Consider the following 22,372-nt stretch of genomic DNA (forward strand, 5'->3'; position numbering starts at 1 on the left):
ATATTAAACGTACATATAAATTATGGGTATACGTGTTTAATTGTGCTAATAGGAAAAGGGTACGGTGTCCACGCAGGAAAAAAGGCAGTAAAAATTCTTCCAAAAGAGCTCTACATTATTAGGCTATAGAATTTGACATGTGGTATTTAATAAGAAAATGAACCTCCTAATGTGCTTTAGTTGTCTGAATGATTGACGAGGCGTGGCCGTGATTCACAGAGGACGTTTACACTTGTATATAACAGGCAGAGGCAGTGCACAGAGGACTATTTCACGGTCGTTCTGTGTCAGATCTTACACGCCTTCCTCACTCATTTCCATTTGAGGTGAGAACAGGGAACAAGCTCCGCATTTCACCGCCGGGATTCACTGAACACCACGACCAGCTCTTCAACACCTTTGTGGAATATGAATACTTCTGTATTTGGGTTTCTTCTCATCCACACTTTTGGTGAGTGTTCGCAAACACCGCGGGTCTCATTGCGTTTCTAACAGCTTCACTGCAAAACCTTACTGAACTGATGTAAAATATTTCTTGTTGCACTGAACCGAAATGTGTCTTTGAGTTATTTAGATCTCGGAGTTAATTCGAATATAAGAAGACGGTTAATTGACCACCACAATTAAGCTTTTTTTTTTTTTTTTTTTTTGAAACAAAAATGTTCAGCCTTAGTTGGTATAATGAGTGGATAGGGGTTGAAGTTCACTGGTTATGTCTACTGAACACGCCTTTAAGGCGACGTTTATCACCTATTTACACACAGCGTTTATTGTCGTCACAATGCGTTATTTGGGACTCACCTGTTCACTTTCTCAGTGTTCTTCAGGTCGTCTCTCGGCGCGACCACCGCGCTGGGGCGCGCGCACACGACCCCTGCGGTGGGAAAATTTCACACTCGCGCCAGCTACGACTACGGCAGCAACGAAGAGGGTCTTTCGGGAGATTACGAGGATGACTTACCCAGAGGTAGCCACGAAGATACGCTTTACTGAAAGGAATTCTCCAAAGTTTTTCGCCATGATTAATTGGAATGCATAGTTCACTACAGAGAAACTGACCATTATTCTTACAAGTTGTGGTGACTTTGCAACCCATATACAATGCTGATACCACCAAAGCTGTGGTATACCTGTGGAAGATTAAGATTCTATTGGGAACTACTTTGCCTCAGGACACCCGTGTACTTCCACCAAGGTATCTCTAGAGGCATTAAAGCCTGGTTCCTGTCGCCACTGAAAACTAAAAATGAAGAAATAGTAATTCTTAGTTTCTCTAAAGGAGAGAATTCAACATCAAAAACCTTGGATGATTTTTTTTTAATTTTGCAGATTCAATTATCTAGAAATGATTAAAAATAACTCCAGTAAACTAACTTGTGCACTATATTAAGTTATTGAACTCTTATTGTGTAACATTACATTTTGGAAAGCCATTATGGGAACCTTTAGATAGGTAGAGCAGACTAAATGCATATTCATGTAAAAGAATTTGCTTTTGTAAAATAAAGGCTCTAGAAAAAGTATATTCCTTAACTTAGTAAACATACTGTAATATTAAATCATTAACCTCAACAGTCACAAAAATGTACAGATGAAGTTACAACGTAAGATTTATGACATCATACAAACTGAAGATTTTAAAACTAGGTAGTATTTTTTACTGTAAATTATTAGTTAATACAAACCTACTTTGACTAACTTTATGCTACATTCTGTTGTTTCTACAGTGTTGTTTTCGACCCAGCTAAAGGCAACAGCCAATACACAGAATAGAAGAAAAGACAAAAGGAAGAAGAACCTGTGCTTGAGGAAAAAATACAGAGATTATTGTATTCATGGGCAGTGTCATTACTTGGAGGATCTGAATCATATAGCTTGCAGGTACATGCATACACTTTTCATGTAGTTCATGACCTGATGTCTGATGTTTTTGAGGCGTTCACTTAACATGAATATGAAACAATTATGTTTTATAGCGGGTAAATCATTAATAACACATATTAATCAAATATTGCATTTTTAGTGCTGCCATCTATATATATATATTACACATATAAATGTTTCTTTTTGTAGATGCGATCAGGGTTATTCAGGCGAGAGGTGCCACATATTTACCCTACCTATCACTAAAGAAGTGGGCGGATACAACCAGACTGCAGCTTTGGCTGCAATATCTGCAGTTCTTTCTTTGATGTGTCTTACATTTATTGGCATTTTGCTGGCATTCAGGTTAGTCCTTTTATCTGTACCCATACACTTTGCATAATTTGTTACTCTGTGCATTTCTTCAATAAAAATGATAAAAAAAATAAGATGCATATCATGTCCCTGTGCAGATGTCATAAAAAAGCCGATGGTGAAGTGGAGAGTGAGGAGAAGATCAAACTTGAGGCAGCATCTGTATAGACGCAATCAGAGAGGTGAGTAACGGGAGAATTCTGTGCTGTAAACATAACCATACTAGTATTTGGTAAAATTATGCAAATTCATACAACTTCTGGATGTACCATACATTCATTATTAATGACTATGTCTTGTTCTAGTGGGAGAACCCATTTTCTTGGTGGGAATTTGGTAAACAGATACACACAGCCAGAATATCTCTCCACTGGGGGAGGTGACATGCCCCCTGCAGAAGTGTGGAAATGTAGACTTTAATGACACCAACACTGTTTTGAAGACCTCAGTTGTCCTCAAGATTGGGATCACAAACGGTCCTTGTCATTGTACAAGAATGAAGAAAAATGTTTAATGAATGTAGCTAAGTCAAGATTCTTTCTCCTTTCTATTTATTTATTTCTGTGTAAAAAGGATTCGAATATGACATGTTTGAAGTTGATGTTATTTATTTATATATTAACTATTTATTTTGCTATATGATTCTTTTGTATATTTAATGAATGCACTTGTTGTTTGTTATTTGTATCTGGAACAAAAACACAATATTTGTACTCCACATGAGACCTCTAAATGTAAACACTAAATGTAACTTTAAATGTAAATGCAAACACCACTGAGGTCAGGTTGATATTTTTTGTTTTTTGGCTCCTGACAATGTGCCTCTATACTGTGGATAGCGTTCTGGTCTATTTAGCAGTGCTCTTTGATAATCTTGTGGGATCTAGAACAGACGGCCAAGTTGTTTACAGATATTAAGATTTTTCATGTTCTTGCCAAACACTGCATCATGAAAAGGACACATGTACTTTTATTCACAGGAGCAGTCAAGTATCTGATTATTCATGGTTCCTCAAACATTTATTCAATTGCTAATTACACTGTGTCACAGTGCAGAAATGTAACATTGTGTCAGGTTCCAAGTACTTACAGAATTAACTTCAGTTTTTAATTTTTTTTTTTTTTTAACGACAGGCTTTAATTTGTTATGTTGTTACTGATTGACATTAGTGTATACACCAATCAGCCATAACATTTTAACCACCTAACCTTGTTTCTACACTCACTGTCCATTCTCTCAGCTCCACTGTTCACTGTTCTACAGTTACATACTAGAATTTATTTGTTGCTCTGTATACAGTTTTTGCCCCCTTTCACCAGGTTCTTCAGTGGTCAGGACCCCAGAGGACCAAGACAGGGAAGGTATGATTTTGGTGGTAGATCATTCTCAGCATTGCAGTGACACTGACGTGGTGGTCGGGTGTTAGTGTGAGTTGTGTATGAATGGATCAGCCACAGCAGTGCTGCTGGAGTTTTCAATTCCTTCAGTATCTCTGCTTGACTGAAAATATTCCACCAACCAAAAATATTCACGAGTCCAGCACCAGCACAACACAGACTAATACATCACCACTGTGTCAATGTCACTGTAACACTGAATGATCTACCACCAGAATCATATCTGCTTTGTGGTGGTCATCTGGATGTCCCCACCATTGAAGAAAAGAGTGAAAGAGGGAAAATGGAGTATATAGGACAACAAATGGACTATAGTCTGTAGTTATATAACTACAAATTGCTCCTTTATGGTGAGTGGAACTGTGAGTATAGAAACAAGGAGATTATAGTTATTTTTAATCAAGGTATATTTAACTTAACCTTAATTTTCACCTTGATTTATTTGTCTACTGTGAACAAATCTCACCTTGTACTTTGTTTATACACATAAAAGCAGTATTAACTTGTTTTTGTGGGATTTTTTTTACCACTAAATGTTAGCAGTAAAATGTCATGTGAAATTGTGTTTAATATTAAGTACAATATGCCATTAAAAGTTAAAATCAAAACGGCTGTGCAGAAAAAAATGATACAGACCAAGTTTTTGTTTATTTTGTTTAATGGGTCGATTATTATACAGTTCCACTAAAGAATAAATCATTGATTTTGGCATCCTATTTGGATGTACTGTTAGTAATGTGTTTTTGATACTTCTGTGTTGTTTCTTTGGATTAAAGAATTTTCATATTGCAATTAATACATTTGTCCATGACTGTGTTTATAAAATAAAACAAGATTAAGTTATATTACCAAATACTAACTTCAAAGTGTGTTAGACGATATGACATTCATTGTTCTAATTAATTATTTTGCTCTACTTTTTCAGGAAACAGTGTTAAACTGGTCACAATTTGATCACAATGTTTTTATAAATAGAGGCATGACTAGGTCAGAGAGCAATCTCCCTTTCACTGGGTGGGCCTGGGTTCAATAGGTCATGCCCATAATTAATTACACTATAATTACATTATTATTATTATCTTAATGACTAACATTTGTCACTGTTTGAAAATAAAAGCAGTAACTTTCTATTTAAATATCTATTTTTTACATGACACTATAAAACTTACTTGTAACAAATTAACTTGCACATTGAAAACATAAGAAGGGAAAATATGTCCAAAATATATGAGCATAAGTCATGTCAAAAGTGTGCATAGGGCCCCAAGCCGTTGACAGTTTGTGTTGTTTACGTTGATCCAAATCACTATAACTTGACTTCACAATTGTTCCTGTGTTGAAGGAAATAACAAATAATGTAGGTCTAAATACTTAAGAGCAGAGAGGGAGCTGATTAAACAGTGCTTTATTAAAGAGCTATATTTAAATTAAGCTTATAGAATTTTGTCTAGATATAATAAATACCCAACAGTAAGCCTCCACCTCTAATCACATTCATTGTGTTGAATGAGAAAATTCGGGTTGCCAGAAATTTGCTACGCTTGAATTACGTAATACGTAATAAGTAGCGGTAACTAAATGCTTTCAACTACGCATCAGTTAAAGTTTTCCACCATTGATCGACATGACTGCAAACATTTTACCATAAGTTAAACACAGAATGAAGTATCAAACCTCAACCTATTTATGTCCGTAATGGCAACCCTGGAGATTTACCTCGTCAGTGCGCATGTGCAGAAACTCGACCTGTCTTCAGCAACATGGCAGCCCCCGTAGACCTCGAGCTAAAGAAGGTAAAGCATGGCATATAACTGTCATAAAATACACTTCATATATTTTGACTGCATGGAATTGATGACTCGTTTTTCCAAATAATGGTTAATTGTTAAATATTTGTGAGTTGTAAAAAAATATTGGCGTCTTTTTCTTGAGTTTATCTTACTGTTGTCACGTCAAGAAATGTTAACATCAGCTAACGGTGATTGCTATTGTTATACACTGATCAACGATAGCATTAAATGATCTTGTTTCTACGTTTATTGTCCATTTTGTCAGCTACAAGTAGTACAAAGATACACTTTGTATATATGTAATTAGAGATTGTAGTCCATCTCTGTGTTAGCCTCTTTTCACCCAGTTCTTCAATGATCAGAACCCCCACAGAGCATGTATGATTTGAGTGGTCGATCATTCTCAGCGCTGCAGTGACACTGACGTGGTGGTGTTGTTTTTGCACTGGCATTATTGATTGAATCAGACACAGCAGTGCTGCTGTAGTTTTTAAACACCTCACTGTCATTCTTGGACTGAGAACACTCTACTAATAAATATACATATAAATAGCCAGCAGCCTGTGACCACAGGTGTAAGACTAGAGGAGCACTAACACAACTTCCAGGAGTACTGCTTCAGTAAACAGGGTTTTTTTTCCTTTTAAGAATGATATGAGATTATATTCCATTTCATTTTAGTGCATATCTGCTGCTATATGTTTGTTCTCTAGGCTTTTGCTGAACTGCAAGCCAAAATGATTGATACTCAGCAGAAGGTGAAGCTGGCAGACCTGCAGATCGAGCAGCTGAGTCGCATGAAGAAACATGCCAATTTGACTCATGTAGAGATAACCTCACTTCCAGACAGCACACGGATGTATGAAGGAGTAGGGCGCATGTAAGTATGTGCAGTTGCCTTTGGATTAGGCCGTTACTGTAATTGTATATTTGTGGAATATCCCCAAAAAAAAAAACAATAATTGAAATCTAATGCTTTAAATAGGAGATTATATCAAAAACTTTCAGTGTTTGAGTATCTGGAGTTCCTACCAATCCACAAATTATAAGTAAGACAGCTCAGACAGTAGTTTGTGGGTCTGCCTACATCAGAAAATATGGCATTCATTGCATGGAAGCAGACTTAAACCACATAATACAGATACAATGAGACTGAAGAATTAAGTGAACAGAGCATAACAGTTAAAACAAGAGCTTTTGCTTTTTCATGTCTTGCTGCTCTGCACTTTAGGGTAACGTTCCTTTATCATGTAATGGAACAAGACTCAAACTGTAGATTCTAAAGAGAGCTATTTGTGTGGACACCAGTGTGGAAAAGGACTAATTTATAGTTGCAGATATAGCTGAATCAGATTTTGTATGGTCTCCTTATAAAAGCATTGCCAGTAGAATAGTCTTTCATTACCTCCAATAGCCTAACACCACCACCATTTACATCAGTACTTGTCTCGCTCTTGTAGCTATGATCAGTATGATAAGTATGATCAGATCCTCACTGTGGTGTTGCACCATCTCATCTAAAGATTTCTTTATATCCCGTCGGTGGGATAGCTGGGGTTTTTTTAGAAGTTGTTCTCACAGCACTAAATATTAAGCTCTGTTCTATTTATCAATTAAACCTATACAAACTTATCTCTTTTCATTAAAATTACATATGTAAAAGTTATTTAGACGAAAAACTCTAATGCCCTTAAAATGGCTTAGATATAACTCTACACCAGAGATCTTCAAATCTGGACCTTGGGTCCATGTTTCAGATTGGGATTTTAACATGGCCAGTTGGTATGACACTATAACTGCATCTGCTAACATGCCTGACTGGGCAGATATAGTGTCATACCAAACGACCATTGAATAAACCTGGAACCTGGAAACTGGATCAATTGTTCAGATTTGAAGACCTCTGCTCTACACCTTCACTTCATTCAGTATGTGTGGATATATGGTTAAGAGTTTCACTGGAGTGTTTTTTCAGTATTTTTTAAAAGAACATTAAGTATCTGCAGACATTTGGTTGCTCAGAGAGCTCAAAATTATTTGCAGAAAACATTGTCCTGTGTTTGTTTGTTTTTTTGTGTTTGTTTGTTTTTTCAAACTGTACAAAATTACTGCCCATCACTTTATCATCACTCTCATTGTTTCTCAGGTTTATCTTACAGTCAAAAGATGAGATTAATAATCAACTGTTGGAAAAGCAGAAAACAGCAGATGACAAGATCAAGGAGCTTGAGGTGAATGTTTTTCTGGCTCTTGTTTCTGACACACATGTACGCACACACTATTGCAAATGGTTGAAGTTAATAATTGAATGCTTGTGGCTGCATGCCGGTGATAAATAGCCATTTTCCAAATTTTCTAAAAAGATCTAAATAGTACATAAGTAATGAAAGTTAGAAATTCTAATTTAAGCTTAGACGTTTGTGAATTCCTCACATACACAAAGAATGACTGCACAATGTTTTGTAGCATATATACGTGTACTAATCATTTGTGGAAAAGATTTATACATTACCTTTTGTGAAATTCTTTGTGTGCTATTATTACGTTTTTATAAATATATTCATGTGACATACAGAGATTAATTGTTTCCTCTGTACATGTTAGTCATCTTTTTACCGGCAGAGTTATCACTGAATCCAGCTTCAGGTAATTTCCAAAACCAGATTGGACCAGGTTTTTTTTTTTTTTTTACGGATGTCTGTTAATTATTTTTTTAATAATTTACACCACAACTAGCTTTATAAACATGTAGATATGCTTATTACAATTCTATGTGTTAATTACAGCTTGTAATGGACAGAAAATAAGTGTCTTGGTTTGAGATGTTAACCCTGTAAGCCTTACCCAAACTTTAAAACTGTGAGCAATTACAATAGTCTGATCACACACACAAACTAAGCAAATGAATAAAATACTGTTGAAGTCAGAAGTGTGTGAAAATTTGTGTAAACCAAGCCCATCTCCAAGAAAGTTGGGATGCTGTGCAAAATGTAAAAAATGCATTGATATGCAAGTTATTTGAACTAACCTGGTTGCCCCTGCTCAATTGACATGATTTGCCAGTTATATTTAATAAATGAAATAAGTGCCCCTGTTCTATAGAGAATACACCCCTGCATTCTTCTGCTTTATTAATTTAGACAAAAGATCACTTTGTTCACTCACTTTGCATTAATTAATTTTGTTTTTCAACAAAAATAAATTATAAACACTTATATTTTTGAAAGCATTCTTACATTGCACAGTACCGTGTGTATCATATAATATAAAACAAAAATGTCACCTAAATTATTGTATGTGTATATATATATATATATATATATATATATATATATATATATATATATATATATATATATATACCTCAACTAACACAAACTCATCATTAACTAATTAATTCACACACTCATGCATTCACTCCATAAAAGGTACTATTCAGTGATATGCGTCATTTACACAGTGTGTCCTTGTGATGTATAAAACAAAAGAATCTGCGTCATATTTTCACCATATTTTTCACCTCAGTGTGTCTGGTGGAAATTCTGTGGTTTGACAGCAGTATTGTGAAGGTGGTGCTGTGACCTTATGGAGGTGTTTCTGTGGAATGCCAGTGAGCTAATGCTTCAGTTTGCCATCATTTAGAGTTGTTCTCACACTCCTTAGAACCCAAATATGAAGAACTTCAGTTCCTGGTGTTCGGCTTCCTGTTTTTTTTTTTTACCCCAAACACCAGACACAGGAAGGTGTCATAATTGACCACAGTGGAGATCAAATGCAGTGGAACATGGTGGTCTTTGATTTGCTGAAGTGGGGGAGGAGGGAAACAGGAACATAATCAGCACAATTTAATGATTGCTTTAACACATCAACAGGAGATGAATGAAATACCCATGCCTTGTAATATTCTTAATTGAATTTTTTTGGCAGGTTAGTGGACTTCCTTGATGTGGTAGTGATTGTATTTGGCTCTGAACTGCATTATTCAATTGTCTCTGCAGTGTAATATTTTAGAAATTTTGTTTTGTGCTTGGGACATCACAGTATTCCTGATTCATACTTTGAATGCTTTGCTGTTACTTTAACCCTATTACTCTGTAAATGTGTGTGGTATTTTTTAAAAATGGTCTGTGCACTGTAATAACAGAATTGCCTAGTTTATAAAATGAAACTTTTCTGTTAATTCAGTATCAGATGAAAATAAAATAAAAACTCGGATAAGTGACCCTCATCACAAACTTAATTTGTTGCATTATGTAAATGACAGACTCAGGCATGTTTCTTGTCTTTAATTTTATGACAATATTATTTACTCTAAATTCAGAGATCAATTTGTTCAAGTTGACAAGTTCTTTCGCAAGCAGTAATTGTTAAAACAATTTTTTTGTACTTTGTGTTGCCTGATATGGGCAGTAGAAGGGTGCAGCTAGCTTATGAAATTCACTTTTTGCTTTAGTCACTAAATACTTGCTTTTTGTTTGAAGATATGTCCCCTCTGTTACTGCTGAGTGATTTGGCTGGATCTAGGTAGTTGGCCACGTCATAGGCTAGTTCTAGCCTGTTTGAGCATGAGGAAAATAATATATAAAGATAGATTACACAATATTGGAAATTCAAATGACAGGAGATGTCCATTTCCTTATACTTTGGAACCCAGGAAGTTGACCACTGCCCCATGTTATCAAGACACAAGTGCCTAAATGAGGTCTCTTTTTATTTAAAAATATATATATATATGTATATTAATATATATACATAGAAAAAGTTGATTTATTTCAGTAATTCCATTCAAAAAGTGAAATTTTTATAATATACTCATTCATTAAATACAGACTGATATGTTTCAAGTGTTTATTTCTTTTAATTTGATGATTATAACTGACAACTAATGAAAATATCAAATTTAACATATTGAATGGTGCCACACTGTAAACAGCTAATTAGCTCAAAACACCTGCAAAGGTCTTTAAATGGTCTTTCAGTCTAGTTATGTAGGCTGCACATTCATGGGGAAGACTGCTGACTTGACAGTTGTCCAAAAGACGACCATTGACGCATTACACAAGCAGGGCACGACACAAAAGGTCATTGCTGAAGAGGCTGGCTGTTCACAGAGCTGTTTCCAAGCACATTAATAGAGAGGCGAAAGGAAGGAAAAGATGTGGAAGAAAAAAGTGTAAAAGCAATAGGGATAACCGCACCCTGGAGAGGACTGTGAAACAAAACCCATTCAAAAATGTGGGGGAGATTCACAAGGACTGGACTGCAGCTGGAGTCAGTGCTACAAGAACCACCCGCACAGACGTATGCAACACATGGGTATCAGCTGTCGCATTCCTTGTGTCAAGCCACTCTTGAACAGGAGACAGCATCAGAAGCGTCTCGCTTCCAAATAGGACTGGACTGCTGCTGAGTGGTCCAAAGTTATGTTCTCTGATGAAAGTAAATTTTGCATTTCCTTTGGAAAGGTCTGGAGGAAGAGAGGAGAGGCACAGAATCCACATTGATTGAGGTCCAGTGTAAAGTTTCCACAGTCAGTGATGGTTTGGGGTGCAATGTCATTTGCTGGTGTTGGTCCACTGTGTTTTCTGAGGTCCCAAGATCAACGCAGCCATCTATCAGGAAGTTTTAGAGCACTTCATGCTTCCTGCTGCTGACCAACTTTTTGAAGATGCGGATTTCATTTTCCAACAGGACTTGACACCTGCAAACAGTGCTAAAGCTACCAGTGCCTGGTTTAAGGACCATGGTATCCCTGTTCTTAATTGGCCAGTAAACTCTCCTGACCTTAACCCCATAGAAAATCTATGGGGTATTGTGAAGAGGAAGATGCAATACACCAGACCCAACAATGCAGAAGAGCTGAAGGCTACTATCAGAGCAACCTGGGCTCTCATAACACCTGAGGAGTGCCACAGACTGATCGACTCCATACCACACCGTGCTGCTGCAGTAATTCAGGCAAAAGGAGCCCTGACTAAGTATTGAGTGCTGTACATGTTCATACTTTTCAGTTGGCCAGCATTTCTAAAAATCTTTTTTTTGTATTGGTCTTAAGTAATATTCTTATTTTCTGAGATACTGAATTTGGGTTTTTCATTAGTTGTCAGTTATAATCATCAAATTAAAAGAAATAAACACTTGAAATATATCAGTCTGTGTGTAATGAATGAGTATAATATACAAGTTTCACTTTTTGAATGAGATTACTGAAATAAATCAACTCTTTTTATGACCAGCATGTGTGTGTTTGTGTGTGTGTGTATGCGCTAAGGAACTTTCTGTTTCTGGTAATAGACATATCTGCTTTGTTGTCTATATGTCTGAGTGTTTCATAATCGTAAAACCCATACAGCTGCTTTGAAACCAATGAGTGATATGAGAAAGGGACCATAGCATATGTCAATACATTACTCATACTGCCAATGAAACTGGTTTGCCATGGACAATTCCAGATGAATACAGGATATGAGGCACAGTCTTTTTATCCAACTCACCATCCATCTGTCTGCTTCAGTAGGATACGTCATAAAACAGCACTTTCATCATCTCTCCTGCTCATTGTCTGGAGCTGAGAGTGCCTTCAAATGCTGTATTTACACATTTGTGCAAATATTTGCTCTGCTAGGTTCTGGACTGTTCACTTCCAGTATCTGTTGCTGAAATGCCATTGTCTGTAGATAATTTAATCTTGTTGAGTTCTATTGTTTTTATAACAGTAGACTGCACATTGTGTCATTTTTCCCCACATTAGGTTAACCCTGATATTTTTAAACACAATCCCAACCGTCCATCATTTAGAAGATATGAAAAAAAAAATTAAATGTGCACATCGTAGAATGACAATGTGTATGTCAACACACACACACTAGTGCATGAGGGGCTGTGAACACACACCCAAAGTGTGTGCTTCTTTTTGTTGAGTATATGCACATTTAAAGCTGCACAATATTGGAAAAACATGCCATTCCAATATTTTATTTCTCTGTAATTATATATTGTGAAAATAAAAAAGTCACACAACAAATAACAAAAACTGCGTATACAAAAGTAGAGGTAATTTTTTATATGATATTTTTCAGATGTATTCTGCCTCTGATAGATGTGTCATGGAAAATGACAAAATATGAAATTTCCTTTTGTGACCTGAAGCAAAAATGTTGTAACCAAGCTTTATACAATTATTTCAAGCATAGTCATCAATGCAGTTTAGCACTTCAAAATAATTTGTTTACACAGTCACACATAAGCTGAGTGTGCATCTCTCTCTGAACCTCCCTGTTTTTTCTCTCTGCTCTTCTCAGCATTTCCACCACTCGCCTTCTGCTCGTCTGCTTTGTTTAGGCAGTAGAACAGAGTCTGCAAATTCTGTCTCAATTTTTCATTTGTCAATAAAACAATACCACAAATAAAATGTCAGAGATGCAGATAAATGCAAAATCTAGTCACATTAACACTGTCCTCTTATGCACATAGATAATGTGTTTTTCTATCAGTTTTTTATTGATATTCCCATTTCTTCTTTGACTGCCTTGACATTTAACTGTCATGGTGTGTAAAGCCAGCACTTTCTATAGAATTTGATAGAAGTGCTCCATCTGACATTGTGTGTCCTGTGATGTGAATAATGCACATGTGCACATTATGATGCTGACGTTGAGATGGTATAATGCAGCTCTAATTCACATGTATTTCTTGTTCCAGCTAGGATAAAAGAGCAGGGTAACCACATAAAAAAGTACCAAGACTTATGACACCAAAAAAATGCTTGTGACATAATTTAAGAACATTCAGTCTGGAAGAGGTACATCTGCAGACTCGTTATAGAGCTTGACGAATGTGGATATGACCTCACTTGTGTGGACTGGAACTTGGACTTTTACATAACCTGTACACATTTATAATAGCAGTGCTTCAGTTTCCCCAACGTTATGCTGTTAATATCATAGTAGACTGCAATACACATTACTTTACAATCATTATGTAGGGCCATCACTCTATTATACTTAATGTTTTAATTATTTCTTTATTTATTTCATGGCACAGCAAGGAATCCTCATAGTTGACAAAAATTGGACACCCTTTGGCTACCATAATTCTGTGTGCTATACTCTTGATTGGAATGTGGAACTAATGAAAAAATAAATAGTACTAAAAATAGAGTAGCTCTTCTATCAAGCTTCATAGAAGAAGCTAAGAATTGTGGGGATCTGTTTACAGTTTCAGACTGTAGACGTAGTGGGAGAGTGTCTTAGAAGTGGGCATTTTGTTAACACTGCATTAGTGTGGAGTGTTGGAGTTTTGGGTATGTGCACAGTCTGGCTCAACCCTGGTGGGGCCTGTCTGGGCTTGTATGTGTGTCTGAGCTGTAGCAGGCTATTTGGGTGTTATCTGAGGCTGGGCTATGACATCCTTCTGATGGAGTGCAGGCTGGCAGATGTGGAATGCAGCACAGGGCTTCCCTCAGCAGTGAGAACACGTGATTCAGGATGACCTCCCAGCACACCGTGCCTCGTCACAATCATGATATTTTCTCTTACTGTTTTTTAGTGCCCATCTGTGTTGACAATGTAGCCTATAACTACTGTGACAGCAGCGTCACATTTTCTGCTTAATCAATTATGCTGATAGAATGATGGGGTTTACTTGTTTTCCACAGGGGTTGACTTGCTGACCTTGCTTTTAAAGCATGCTTTGCTGTAAACTAGGGTGTGTCCTTAACTTGACCCTTGAGTAATGCCGCCATTTGAGATGCCGTTTTCTTTTTTGAAACCTGTGTACAGTGAGATGACATAGCTGCCACTTTTTCAGCTGAGACACTCTGGGTACTGTATTTAGACTATGTGCATGAGCTCATGGCTCTGGTGGCTCCTGCACATCCTTCCAGAACTGTGATTTATGAGCGTGACATGATCTCAGGATAAGTAACCCGGCAGCGTCCTCATGAGTGCCGTGTTTGAATGATGACAAAGAAACTTGCTGTTGATTCTTTTATGAGCTCATAACTGGCTCAGGATGCAGGTGGGCTCTTGGCCCACTGTAAAGGAGGAGCTTAGTTGGATGACAGGACTGTTATTGGCTTGTCAGCTCCCCTCTATCATCATTGAGTGGTCAAGGTTTGCTGTTTTTCACAGGGACAAGACTTGGGGGATGGCTGTTATTAATACTTTATGGCAGAGGGTAGGAGACAGGCTGCAAAATTAGTTGCAAGGCTTGGGTGTCATCCTGTGATCTTGGGGACAAATGTCCCTACAAGGCGTATTGATGCTCCCTTCTTTTTGATGTTGGATAGGTGCTTTCTGTTTCTGTCCATTTAAGCTGTGTTTTCAAGTGCTTGATATATATCCTGTCACAGATAAAAAATATTAGTGTTCTATGTTTAGAAACCCAGGGAGGGGGCTTTATTTTTATGTTACTCTTTAGCACTTGCCATCAGGCTTCTGGCGATTTATTATTATTTTTTATTTTGGATGTACTCATTCATTGCTTTTATACAGAGGTTCTTTATCTGTTTGCTGAAACACTGAAAAATATGGTTTCCGTTTGGTCTGTCATATTTTGACACCCCTGGCCAGCTGCATGGTACCTATTTGACTCTGGTCCACTTTACTCTGCTTTTTTGCTTTTCCATTAGGTAAATTTAGTACCCGGCAGCAACCCAAGTAGAGAGAGAGAGACCCATTTCAGACCTCCAGCACAAACTAGATATTTAAAATGTGTTCAAGCTACAGTAGAGATCATATTTTGCTTTTATACGACTTAAAATGGCAGCCCGTAAAATTACGCCGTGGTTTCTTTTTATTTATTTCTTTCTTTTCTAGAGATGAAATCAGTCCTGGGATTGGTAACTGAAAGAAACCACTTATATCCAGGTATTAATAAAAATTCTACTGATGTCTGAACTCAAGCATGGAGATGTGTTCTGTCTCAGAAAGTACAAACACGACATGCGAATACATGATGGGTAAAGAACACTTAACATTACCACCACCTTTGTGGTGGTCTCCAAAGCCTGCTGCTCCTGTTAGAGACGCTGTTTTGAGATGTCACATGCTATATTTCGTCTGGAACCGTATAATTGTAAACCAACTCGTACCAGAAACCAAAATAGCATGTAGAACCAAGTAGAGTAGGTACCATACTGTGGAAAAGTGACACTGGGAGTTGGTTGCATTTTCTGCACTGATCTCAAGGACATTCAGCAATTTTTTAAATGTCTAGACTCAGATAATCACTGACGGCTTCTTGACCGCCATGCATCCTTTCAGACCCATAGACATTTTGTCAGTCTGAGAGTCTAGCTTCTGCAGATTTGCTTTAAACTAACACAGTGAGCTCTGTGTTAGGACCTGTTATTCTTTGCCTTTAGTCGCTGAGTGATTCTGATGGTATTTGCTGTAGCTCAAGCTTTTCTCAGAACAGACTCCTCTGCCATCTACATGGGAACAGCCAGCAACAAAAGGTTCATTTAGAGCAAGATCTGTGCAGTCTATCTGCCTTGTCATCTGCGCACTGACTGAAGTCACTATGGGCGGCTGTTGCTCCTGTAAGAGGGCCCTTTGAGGCTGTAACAATAAGACGTTGCAAAGGCTGACTCACTGATAGAGTCACATAGAGAGAGAGAGAAGTACAGGACTAGTCTTTGTGCCTCCTTCTGCATTGTTTTGTGAAGGTCACCCTTATAAGGTATCATTATCTCCAAGGAAGTTAGTGTTTCCTCAGCACAACATGTTTAGGCAAGTGGGAATCCCCATTAACCTTGTGAAGAACTGCCTTGTCTTGGAGTGTCTTGCAGATGTGTTAGTACTATAATTTGCCCTCTGCAAATTAACTGACCTTAATTTACCCTAATTATTAAAAAAAAAACCTAACAAGCAGCCCTTAGGTCATTAAAAACATCCTAAATAATCATCCTTCTTATTCCATCGGGGTGTACATAGGCAGTAGGGTGCAAACATAAAATCTTTCAGCATGGTACATTTTCAGAGAATGCCATAAAAATGATACAACATGTAAAATCTTTAGAGTCTCCACTCCTCATGCATGGTGAGTTGGTTTGAAGCTAAACACTATCCATGATTCAAAGTTTGTTGCAAATATTTTTTATTAATTATGGGATTACACATCTCCAGGGCTAGGGTTAGATGGAATCTCAATGCCAACACATTTTCCAAAGTCTTACACTGTTGTAGAACCATATGTGTCCAGATCTCTCAGAACGTGGCTTGCACCTAGTTTAAAGCTGCATGCTATGGTAAGATTATTTTGGAAGAGAGTAAGAAAACACCCACCCACCCCTTCCCCATTGATTTTTAGTTTAATTATGTAAAAATAAATGAATTAAACTATGGAAGCCCCAGGGGCAAAAGTGTTCCTAAAGATGGTTAGTTTGGTCTTAGTGATCGTGAATGTAGAGTATTAAAACTTAATTTCTAGTTTGTTTTACTTTAATTGAAATAACTTTTGTTATATTCAATAAGATGAAACAGACACCATAAAACGACAAATATTATAATAAATTACAAATATATGTTACACTTTAAAGCTTATTTGTACACCTAAAAGGTACCAAAGTTCAGAGGCAGGTTTAACTGAAACTTCATGTAGAAAATAACTTTTAGCCATGATAATGTGTAGGGGTGGATTAGAGCTATGCACTTCAAAGCCTCTGGGGAACTTATTATGTTGTATGGCAAGGTGCATGATGCATTGTGATGCACTAGTTCAGAGTCTCTCCTTTGCCATTAAGATCAGAAATAGGTCATTTAGTAAAATCATGAGTCAAAGAAGCTTCTAAAATCTCACAAAAAAAAAGAAATCCACCCTTGGAACAGCCAAAGTGACTTATTTTATAGTCTGGTGCCCATATTAATGTTTAAAAATAATATTAATATATTTAAATCACTGGAACGTTGGAACTAGGTGTAATGATGGTGGATTATTAATGCCATAAAAGAGCACTCACTTCTCTACTTATGACATATTAGTGTGTTAAAATTATGCCATTTTCTGTCTTATCTGTAGGATCTTTTCTTGAATTGTGCATTTGATAGAGAAGGCCTGTTAGCTCAGTGGGGTGTTTCACTCCGGAGAAAAGCATACACAGAGGAAGAGAAACAAAGATGAAACTATTGTCAGTCAAAAGATTGCTTGTTTTGCACTATGTAGAAAGCATCTGTGTTTATTTCTACAATCATTTTGATTTACTTTGTAGTTTTTGCATGTCTCTAATCTGTTTCCAATATTTCCTGTTTTTAATTTAATAGTTTTCAAAAGTAAATGTTCTCTCAATATTTAATTTTCGTTTTGATGAATATATTAACTCAGACAGTCGTTGAGCTGGTTTTGCATCTGCAAAAATCTTTACCCAATCTAGGAGAATCCAGATTGAGGTAATGCTCAGAATGTAATTTGTCGTCATTGAACATTTGACAGTAAAGATGCAACAAAACCATAGTAACAGCTTAAGTGTTGACTGGACAATGACGTCATGCTGCTGTGAGAGATAGCGGACATGGTATTTTTTCTGCAGTTATTTGCGTGTGCTTTTTATATATCAGTACAATGCCCTCTTTAATACTTCATCCCTTTTTGTGCCCTCTGTGAGCCAAGCCTTTCACTTCTTTAAAACGGCTTTTTCTCTGCACAAATTGCGAAGTATTTACAATCAAATGCGTCTTTGGTTTTAATGTTGCAATACCCTTGCCCATACAGGAAATAAGTGACTGTCCCTGTGTTGGCTGTTGTTTGGCATGCAGCTTTTCAGGACTTTAAAACCTTTTCTTAAAGTTGTACAAAGGGAGAAACGGCAAATGTAACCTGCACACTGCTGCGCAATTTATTTACAAATTGAATAATATTATGCAAGATGCGTTTCCAGTCCAGAGCCAATATGCAGTTTGGAAGTAGGACATAAATAACAGGCTTGTTTACAATGTTATTATTATATACATGTGCTGGTCATAAAATTATAATATCATGAAAAAGTTGATTTCAGTAATTCCATTCAAAATTGAAACTTGTATATCATACTCATTCATTTAACACAGACTGATATATTTCAAGTGTTTATTTCTTTTAATTTGATGATTATAACTGACAACTAATGAAAAACCCAAATTCAGTATCTCAGAAAATTTGAATATTGCTTTATTTTTAGAAATGCTGGCCAACTGAAAAGTATGAACATGTACAACACTCAATAATTAGTTGGGGCTCCTTTTGCCTGAATTACTGCAGCAGTGCGGCGTGGCATGGAGTCGATCAGCCTGTGGCACTGCTGAGGTGTTATGAGAGCCCAGGTTGCTCTGATAGTGGCCTAATCTTCCTCTTCACAATACCCCATAGAGGTTCTATGGGGTTATGGTCAGGAGAGTTTACTGGCCAATTAAGAACAGGGATACCATGGTCCTTAAACCAGGCACTGGTAGCTTTGGCACTGTGTGCAGGTGCTAAGTCCTGTTGGAAAATGAAACCTGCATGTCCATAAAGTTGGTCAGCAGCAGGAAGCATGAAGTGCTCTAAAACTACCTGGTAGATGGCTGCATTGAACTTGGACCTCAGAAAACACAGTGGACCAACACCAGCAGATGACATTGCACCCCAAACCATCACTGACTGTGGAAACTGTACACTGGACTTCAAGCAACGTGGATTCTGTGCCTCTCCTCTCTTCCTCCAGACTCTCCAGACCTTTCCAAAGGAAATGCAAAATTTACTTTCATCAGAGAACATAACTTTGGACCACTCAGCAGCAGTCCAGTCCTTTTTGGAAGCGAGACACTTCTGACCAACCTCTGACACTTCTAAACTTTTTCATGATATTCTAATTTTATGACCAGCACCTGTATAAGTGAATGTTCTCTAAAGCTTTAAGGGTTCATTTTATTTCCATTTTTGCTCCCTGCAAAAACCTTTGTGATTTTTCCTGTTCATTTCTTGAAGCGTTGTGATTAAACTATGAAAACTGATCTGAAAGGATTAAAATTCCAACCTAGAAACACGCACACGCACGCACACACACACATAAACTACATTGGTAATTGTTCTGTATATATTATCTCAGAGTAGAATCAATACCTTGTTGTTACAATTTCTTGAGGCTTTATCTGGTATCATATTCCAACACATTTTGCGTATATTATAAGGAAATCACCCCCTGATGGTTTCCACACCAGGCGTTTGCCCTCTTGTGTTTCACTGTTGTTTTAAAATGCTTTCTTTTTGCTGTGACCTTTTCATAATAAGCAGCTTTTCTGATTGTGTCAGTAATAACAGGGTAGAATGTGGTATGGGAGGACACCATTTGTTGTCATATCTCTTATCAGGCTTGCTCAGGGGCTGTTTCCCCTCTGTATTTACAGGTGTCTATAAATGACAACCTCTGGTAAATCAGAAAAGAGTCTTTATCCTGAACTGCCTTCCTTTTTTCCAAAACAAGCTGGCATGTGGCTACAAGTACTCCATTGACTTCATTTCATCTGTCACAGAAACATTGCTGAGCTGGTGAACAGGAACAACAAGGTGCTAAAATTAAAACTTTGGTTCAATGCACAATGGCTATAGCACTTTATCTGATGACATTTTAACAATATCAATGAGTTATGTACGTTACGCATTGAGAGCGAACTTCAGCAAAGATGTTACTTAAATGTTCTTTTAAGGAAACTTGTCTTCTGATGACAATTGTATAATTTCATTCCTTTCTACATGGTTTTGGATCATGCTGCAGATAATGTTATAAATCGAACATTGTACATTTCTAGTAAATCAAGTAAATTCTTTTTTTAATGTGTATCCCTTACAATCATGCATTCAGCAAAAAAGATAAGAATGGTTGTTGTGGGCTGATTCACACACATGCCAATAACCGCACAAACATGTTAATCAAATGCAGGCATGTGAGAATGCACTGAGCTAGAATTTGGGTGCAGTAGAAATCATAGAACTGTTTACAGTTTCTGTTTTAAAAAAGGAATGCACTGTGGCATTTGTGTTTTTTTAATAATGTATTTCTTGTACTCTGGAAGAATATGAAGGTGATGCGTTAAAACCTCTCAGCTTTTTTAGGTTTTAACTGTTTTAATAACTAGAGAAATAAGCTTCACATTTCTCCATTACCCTAAAACCATACATATATTAATAGTTTTCACATTTTATGACTGTTCTGCCCAATATACAAAAAATACTGAATATGGGCATCTGTCGAAGATACTACTCATGCATGTGTGCGGTTGGTTTTGGTGATGTGAGTGATGCAGTAAATGTGGTCAAGTTGCGTATGAGCCAGCAGCAACCTGCAGTGGGTGTGTGCTGTTGTAAAACCTCTGGCTGGAATGTTTCAACACTTGTCTAACCCCTAGTCAGACATACAGGTGGGATGATCCTATCCTGACACATTTCCCACATGCTCCCACCTTTAGTCTCATAGGGTAAGGTGCCTTCACAGAAGCTTTAAAATATTTCTTGTCAGTACAGTTCTTCAGCTGAAAGAAGCATATAATTTACACCTCATCTATTCAGACTTCAGCTGCTGCTGATGGCTTGATAAATGTGTGTATGTGGTAATACAAAAAGTTGTCTTTGTGAGTTTCATACACTTTCAGAATGAAAATGTATTGACCTTGTTAACCTTTTGTCAAAGGCATACATTTGGATTTAATACTGAGGGTTTTGAACATGAATATTTAAGTGTAATACTTCAATGGTTAAGCACACACAATTATAGAACAGATCCTCTTCTCAAGTAGCGTAGCAGAGTATATTAGAGGAAGACAACCACCTTTATTTTCAGAAACTGTCTGCCACTGGTGAACCAAATGGCTGATTGAAATAATATGGATTATTTTATTGGCTGCTATAATGTTATAGAATAATTGCTTGTCTTCTCTCTGCAGCAAAAGAAGACGTACCTGGAGCGCAGTGTGAAGGAAGCAGAAGACAACATTCGAGAAATGTTAATGTCCAGACGAGCCCAATAAACCACACACAGAAGTACACACCCATACACACATGTAGACACACATCTCTGTTTTCACTCACCTTTACACACCATGCTTTTGGTTTACATATATTGGTTTGCATATACCTTGAAATCCACAAGTATCTCTAGGAACAGAACACACATCAGTGTTCTTTTGAATAGGGACCAGTTTGACTGGATGAATATGGGTGTTATATTTAGGTCAGCTGTGTTAGCCATTATTCCTGTATGATCTGACTGTTCAGAAACACTTCAGTTATGTACGGTTTACACAGTGTTGTAATAAAAATGTTTTATTTAAGCTGGCATTAGCATGGTATTAAAGGTAATGTTGAAATGACTCCAGCACTTTGTCTTGTGTTTCATTGACTGGTAGTGTGACAGACAGTAATTTAGACAGTATCTGAGCCCTGATCATGTCTGTGCCATGTTTGTTTTGGGGATTTTCTGTTTGTACTTTTTATAAGGAAAGATTTCCTGACACACCCCACTAAGCTTCCCAACCCCCCCTCACAACCCCTCCATGGCAGCAGTCATTATTTCCTAAATATGTGATCAGAGGACTTGGTATAAGAGCAGAAATATAGCATATCATCATTTTAATGTACATACTCTGCATTTCAAAAACGTTTTATTGTATCTATAGGTATATGTTTGATATACACAAATCTATAACAGATATTAGCTTTCAGCTAAGTAGCTAAAAGCTGTGAATATTTTCAAATGTGTCAAGAGTGATGAATAGGACTTTGGATGACAACATTGACAGTGACATACCCCTCTCACCAAATAATTGAATCATAATAAAATTGAAATAATATAAATTCCAGCTGCCATTTTAAAATGTAAAGGGAAAAAAAGTTAAAAGCTTGGAATAAGAACATTTTCATTGTTAATTTGTAGGATTTCCTAATCTGCTACATTGACAAATATATTGACTTACCAGTGTGGACCCCTGAAGTTAATG

At 37.0% G+C, this 22,372-nt stretch overlaps 2 protein-coding genes across 2 annotated transcripts; both read left to right on the plus strand.

Moving 5' to 3' along the window:
* Positions 1-292: 292 nt before the first annotated feature.
* Positions 293-4,388, plus strand: hbegfb (heparin-binding EGF-like growth factor b). Its single transcript, XM_066646469.1, has 6 exons — positions 293-451; positions 818-967; positions 1,728-1,881; positions 2,074-2,229; positions 2,337-2,420; positions 2,544-4,388. The coding sequence occupies exons 1-5, from the start codon at positions 409-411 to the stop codon at positions 2,404-2,406; spliced, it is 573 nt and encodes a 190-aa protein (XP_066502566.1). The 5' UTR covers positions 293-408; the 3' UTR covers positions 2,407-2,420; positions 2,544-4,388.
* Positions 4,389-5,360: 972 nt separating this feature from the next.
* On the plus strand, positions 5,361-21,743 carry pfdn1 (prefoldin subunit 1). Its single transcript, XM_066646523.1, has 4 exons — positions 5,361-5,429; positions 6,140-6,306; positions 7,573-7,657; positions 21,320-21,743. Exons 1-4 carry the CDS (start codon positions 5,397-5,399, stop codon positions 21,401-21,403), a joined length of 369 nt encoding a protein of 122 aa, XP_066502620.1. The 5' UTR covers positions 5,361-5,396; the 3' UTR covers positions 21,404-21,743.
* The last annotated feature ends 629 nt before the right edge of the window (positions 21,744-22,372 follow it).

The sequence above is a fragment of the Hoplias malabaricus genome, chromosome 15 (genome assembly GCF_029633855.1).
Source record: "Hoplias malabaricus isolate fHopMal1 chromosome 15, fHopMal1.hap1, whole genome shotgun sequence".
NCBI lineage: Eukaryota > Metazoa > Chordata > Actinopteri > Characiformes > Erythrinidae > Hoplias > Hoplias malabaricus.

Coding starts and splice junctions, on each gene's coding strand:
- hbegfb (XM_066646469.1), top strand. CDS start 409: ATGAATACTTCTGTATTTGGGTTTCTTCTCATCCACACTTTTG. Junction 452..817: donor TCTTCTCATCCACACTTTTG/GTGAGTGTTCGC, acceptor TCACTTTCTCAG/TGTTCTTCAGGTCGTCTCTC. Junction 1,882..2,073: donor CTGAATCATATAGCTTGCAG/GTACATGCATAC, acceptor TTCTTTTTGTAG/ATGCGATCAGGGTTATTCAG.
- pfdn1 (XM_066646523.1), top strand. CDS start 5,397: ATGGCAGCCCCCGTAGACCTCGAGCTAAAGAAG. Junction 5,430..6,139: donor TAGACCTCGAGCTAAAGAAG/GTAAAGCATGGC, acceptor TTTGTTCTCTAG/GCTTTTGCTGAACTGCAAGC. Junction 7,658..21,319: donor ACAAGATCAAGGAGCTTGAG/GTGAATGTTTTT, acceptor TTCTCTCTGCAG/CAAAAGAAGACGTACCTGGA.